At 36.4% G+C, this 5938-nt stretch overlaps 1 protein-coding gene across 1 annotated transcript; it reads left to right on the plus strand.

Moving 5' to 3' along the window:
* Positions 1 to 185: 185 nt before the first annotated feature.
* LOC116288318 (bone morphogenetic protein 1) lies at positions 186 to 5827 on the plus strand. Its single transcript, XM_031695097.2, has 5 exons — positions 186 to 384; positions 1932 to 1967; positions 2324 to 2710; positions 3471 to 3851; positions 4507 to 5827. Exons 1-5 carry the CDS (start codon positions 357 to 359, stop codon positions 4875 to 4877), a joined length of 1203 nt encoding a protein of 400 aa, XP_031550957.2. The 5' UTR covers positions 186 to 356; the 3' UTR covers positions 4878 to 5827.
* The last annotated feature ends 111 nt before the right edge of the window (positions 5828 to 5938 follow it).

Below are 5938 nucleotides of genomic sequence, written 5' to 3' on the forward strand. Positions count from 1 at the left end.
GCCCCTTATTTTAATACTTAAAAGTACCCTGGAGTCCATAGGTTATTTATTCACGCTCCAGTGTTTGCTGTTTTGACGGGAAGTGCTAGTTACGACCACAGGAAGCGAAATAGAACCTGTACTAAAGCCCAGGGCATTTATAAAGCGTCCAAGCGCTACTTGTCTCACATATCAGGCCTGGTTACTATTGAGTTAATTAGTCGCGCCATCTAATCACAATGAACTACAGTCACGACAATATTTTAGTCTATCACGCTTAGGTTAAAAGTCGATATCAACACATCTAGAAACACCTTTGAATGAAAGTCTTGAAAGAAAACTGAGAACAAAGGACCAAAGAGAAGAACTAATCGGCCATGGAGCTGATAAATTGCTTTCTACTCGGTAAGAATTCTTTTAGTAATTTCAGTATTATCTAGAAACTAAGTAGGATAAGTGTGACAGCTCGCGCCATTCAATTTCGCTTTATTTGAAAAAATCCTTAGTATAAAACGTCTTAAACGCTGACAACGCTTTAAATTAAGAAATTCTTGGCTATAAAAGAATGTAAATGTTGAGTTAAAGGACGCCAACTGTGCAAACACAAGAGTTAATATATAACAAAACTCAGTTCATACGGGAATTTTTTTCCTTTTCATTGAAACCGGAATTCGTATTTTATTTGAACTTTCGATGTCTTTCTACGTCTATTTTTGTTTAATATATATGTTTAGTATATATTTTTAAGATTTTATTCTTAATATTTGAATATGTTGAGTACAGAATACCAAGGTAGTTTTTCTTTCGAAAATGTTTCGATATTCGTCACGTATTTAGTAATGAATGACGTCAACCCGTATCCTAGAAAAATACAATATTTTTATCATGACAACTATTAGCATTGATAAAATTTGGCAAAACTTAGAATTTTTCTGAACTCGAACTCTGTGTTATAATCCATTTGATCTTATTACGATAAAAAGAAAGAAAGTCTATCCGAAAGCCTTAGATACAAAATTTTTATTGTACTTCCAACGAATGATTATCAAATTCTTAGTATGTGACAATTTTTTATGGATTTAACCACTGAATTTCAGCTTATTTCGAAATTACCTCTGATACTGATATAGTTTAAAGCGATGAAAGTAATTTAGTCTTTTCATGAATTTGTATATTTTTCATCGACTGTGACTATAACTTGCCGCATAGTAATAATAAAAATATTTATATAGGAATAAAATAAGTAAGGGTTTTTTCTTCTTCTGATAATAGAGCGAGACATGAAATATAGATTATATTTATTTTTACTAAACAAAATATCCCGTTCGACTTCAATGATCTCTCTTCGCACTGAAGCACTTTCGTGAAAAACATTGCGTGTTATTTTAAATATTCAGACATAGAAGAACGCATAAATTATACGAAAAAAATGATGAAAATAGATGTGTCCTCAAAAGCTATTTCTTGTTTTCTGGAGAATTTTTAATTAAGTCGAGAAACGTGGATTTTTACTGATATTTTTAAGGACAACGATATCGTAGCGCTTGAAGAGTGGTCGTGAAGGCCATAAGTTATAGTTATAAACTATGTGAAGACTAGCACGCAATCGGTCCAACAATTAATAAATGTTGAAACTCGAGGTTCGCTCTTCTTTTAAATTTTGAAGTAATTGAGATTTCAAATCGAAGATTGAAATATAAACAGGTATTTTTGTTGATGCAAATGTAGGGGGAAAATGAATAAAGACGTAAAGGAACAACGAGCTGAACAATCAAATGAAGAAAAGGGCAAGAAAACAAAACGACAATTTACAATAAAATGCCATACAAAATATAAATAAATAAAATCAACGGGTCTTCATGGCTTATTTATGTTAAATCCTATCAGGTATTTATTGAAAACTGAGTATTCTTTTGCGGGTATTGATGAACTGTTTCTTTCTTCGTGCACAGTAATAATTGTATCGTCAAGTGTTGCTGCAGCTTCAGGTGAGTTGAACTAAAAAAAAACAAAACAGAAATCATGAAGTAACATAGCAAACTATGCAGACATAAAACGTCAGGGTAGGGCTAACTCACCGGATCGAATTGGAAGTACTGTAGCGTGTTAGGTTTTGCAAAGGGAGCCGGAAAACCAAAAGCCCATAGAAAACCCCTTAAGAGAGGGACCTCGCAAACTCTGCTCTGCGAAATGCTCATCAGCTGCCTATTAATTGCAAGTTTTCAATAGGATTCTCATTGACTTTTCCATGAGCTGCTGATTAAGACCCAGCAATACCCTAGAGCTGAGTCAAGTACAACTATACTCTTTATTACCGACGAGTGATGCTTTTTTTGTTTCGTAGATTGCGGTAAACTAAAAAATACGTCGATACTTAGCGGAACAATCACCAGCCCCCTCGATACAAGCAACAAGAGCTGTCAATGGAATATCGAACTTCCGCCTAAATACACGTCGCTCCAGATACGCATTCATGATCTGAATCTCAGAAATTGCACTAATTGCTCGTGTGACTATATCGAGGTGTGGAACTCGCAAACTAAAGACCCTCGACACTGGGTTGGAAAATTTTGTGGCGATCTTAAGGATAAATATATTGAAATCAAACAAACAAATCATTTGCTGGTGGAATTTGGATCCAGTTACTGGTCAGGGATGAAGAGTAATCACACGTTTCTTTCTTATCGAGGATCTGAAGTTCCTGTTTCTCAAACTTCGCCTACAGCTGCAGGTACTTAGTTATGATGTTTACTTATGCTCGTGTCAAACGTTGAACTTCACATGAGCCGAACCTAATGACATCAAAGAAGACTGCCTTGTTATCCATTGTTTTCATTAGGTTCGGCTCATGTGAAGTTCGACGTTTGACCTGAGCCTTACATAGGTATGATTCTGGCTATAATGGATGTTGATGATGATAATGATAATGAACTGAAGGCGGTGGTCACGATGATGATGGTTGTTATGTATTTTGGTTTTGATGGTGATGATGGTGTTGATGATTTTGGTGATGACGATGGTGGAAGTGTTGATGGTGTTGATGATGATGGTGGTGATGGTAATGATGGGGGTGTTGATGATGGTGGTAGTGATGATGATGGTGTTGATGATGACGATAGTGATGGTGTTGATGATGGTGGTGGTGATGATGATTGTGTTGATGATGGTGTTGATGATGATGATTGTGTTGATGATGATGGTGTTGACGATGGTGTTGATGATTGTGATGGTGTTGATGACAATAGTAACAAACATGGCTATTGAAGTGAATGCATTTCAATGGATGGTGCATGTTGTTGATGGTGATAAAAAGATAAATAATGTTATCGTAAATCACATGACCATCGCACTTGTTGCTGCAGGAACCTACATCCTTTCTTCAAAAAAAACTTTCAAAATATCCGCCTTGATTTACATCCTTGATCTGCATGCAAGCTTAGTTATTCTGCAATTGGATGCATGCCACGTGTTATATAATTCTATTTTTCTAGATTGTGGTAAAATAACTAACACAACAATGGATTATGGCACGATCACAAGTCCTATCAATACGACCAACAAGAAATGTCTGTGGCACATCCAAGTGTCAGCGAGAAACACAGAAATCAGTTTAGATTTCAACGACTTGAAGCTGATGGATTGTCCCAACTGCTCATGTGACTACATCGAGGTGTGGAGTTCGCGAACTAAAAACCCTCAACAGTGGATTGGAAAATTTTGCGGCGACTTCAGGCATAAGTATATTCATGCCAAAGGGAATAATGCCTTGGTGGAATTCGGGTCCTCATCTTATTCACGAATGAAGGGCAACCACACGTTTTTGTCTTATAAAGGCCTGCAGATAGTCGTTTGCTTTTTCCCAACTTTTTCTGGTAAGAATGGACTACATTAACGATGCAGTTGCCATCTTGAATCACAAGACTTTATGTGTCCGCCAGGGGGGTAAAAAACAAAGATGCTGAAATGACGGGCCCCGCGATATATGAAAAATTTCCTTAGTTGTGAAAATGTCCATTCATTTTAATAATTTTGAGTAACAATGAAGGTGAAGATGACAACTGATGAAAGAAGAATACTTGTTCATATTAATACTATGTTAATGTCGCGCATAATGATGATGATGTTAGTGATGGTGATGATGATGTTGATTTCTGATAATGATGATGATGATAGTGGTGATAATGATGTTGATACCGGATAATGATGATACATGATGATGATGATGATGATGATAATACATGATGATGATGATGATAGTGATGATGATGATGATGATGATACATGCATACGATAATACTATCGTAAGAGCTGTAACACTATTAGACTCTGCAGGCGTTCCTACCTGGTCGGAGCGGGAAAAATTGTAGCAGAAGAGAAAGAAAGACACATGCATTCTTCGCCACAATCTTCCCGCCCCCATCCTGGAAAACTTAAAAAAAACCTTTAAAAAAGGTTAAATGAAAGATACACTAAACTTAATGAGATCAGGAGAATTCATTAATAATAACGATGTCTTGTTTTCACCAGGATCTCGATCAAGTGTCTTAGCAGTAACAGCCATTGGAATCGTCTTCTCTATTCTGCTTCTTATCGGAGCTCTAGGGTGTGGAATGTACGCCCTTCAGCGCGTAACGGCGAAGCGAGAACGCAGATCTCGGCGAAGAAGACGTTCACAATTACAACAAGTGGATGTCAATCTTCCACACTTGCCTAAATTACCAAACTACTTTGATACTGATTATAATTCAGTTTTGCCGCAATATCTTGGGTTCAGGGGTGAAGTGAATAAAGCAGTCAGTGAGTCACCGCCTCCATACGACGAACCCCCACCGTATTCCATAACAGAGGCAGCAGAGACGGTGGGTGTGGAAACAACTGTACAGAAAGTTACATCTTAAAGTCATGCAGGATACTAGATTCATCCTTAAATGATGCCTGCACGTGTAAATACCACAAGTAGTTGGTCGAGTCACTGAAATATTAACATTGTTTAATTCTAATGGTTTTTTAAACCTCGATATTGCATTAAGGATTTGTTAAAACACTACTGGTCCAAGTAACCAAACGTATTCCAATAGTGATTGACACTAACATCAAGTGGTGATCCACTACGAACAATAGATGTTTTACAGCCTAGAGACACTACAAGACGATTAGGTTCATCTATAAAACATGCCTATATACATTGCGTACTGCAGTTTGTGAAATGCAAAACGGAACAAAGCGAAAAAAAATTGCATGCACTTTGATTGGGATTTGCTATCTTTTGTTGCTGTTTTCCACTCCATAAAACACTATTGTTGTTTCGTTTCGCAAACAGATGTAGCCATATGATTTCGTTTCGCAAATTGCACTGAGCTGATGATGTTTCGTTTCGTTTCGCAAACTGAAGTAGCAATGCATGTTTCGTTTCGCAAATTGCACTGAGCTGATGATGTTTCGTTTCGTTTCGCAAACTGAAGTAGCCATATTATTTCGTTTCACAAAATTAAGCAGATAATAGTGATTCGTTTCGTTTCCTTGACTGAAGTAACCATATGATTTCGTTTCGCAAATTGCACTGACATATTCTCAATAATCAGTTATTATGTTTCGTTTCGTTTCGCAAAATGAAGTAGCCATGTTTTTTCGTTTCGCAAAGTCAAGTAAATTTATGCCACTACACCTGGAATGACCGTAATATCCTGATGAGAAGACAAAACCGACTAATGTACGTAAACTTACGAGGGGACAAGGTGCACTTCAGTTGGTAAAGTAGAAAATATAAAAAATATCCACTTTAAGGAAAACTAAAGTTGATAAAATACAATTAAAAAAAGTGAATTTTTAAAACATTTTCCATAAACAATGTTGTACTGTATTTGTTTTATTTTATTGTCCTTTGTTGCTCTTCGCCAAATGTTTTCAGTGCACAAATCACTGATCATTTTTCTGATACCGAAATTGATTTGATTTAGGA

Source organism: Actinia tenebrosa, unplaced genomic scaffold (genome assembly GCF_029948245.1).
Source record: "Actinia tenebrosa isolate PJP-AT-01 unplaced genomic scaffold, QUT_ActTen_1.0 PGA_scaffold6__47_contigs__length_16458017, whole genome shotgun sequence".
In the NCBI taxonomy this organism is placed as follows: domain Eukaryota; kingdom Metazoa; phylum Cnidaria; class Anthozoa; order Actiniaria; family Actiniidae; genus Actinia; species Actinia tenebrosa.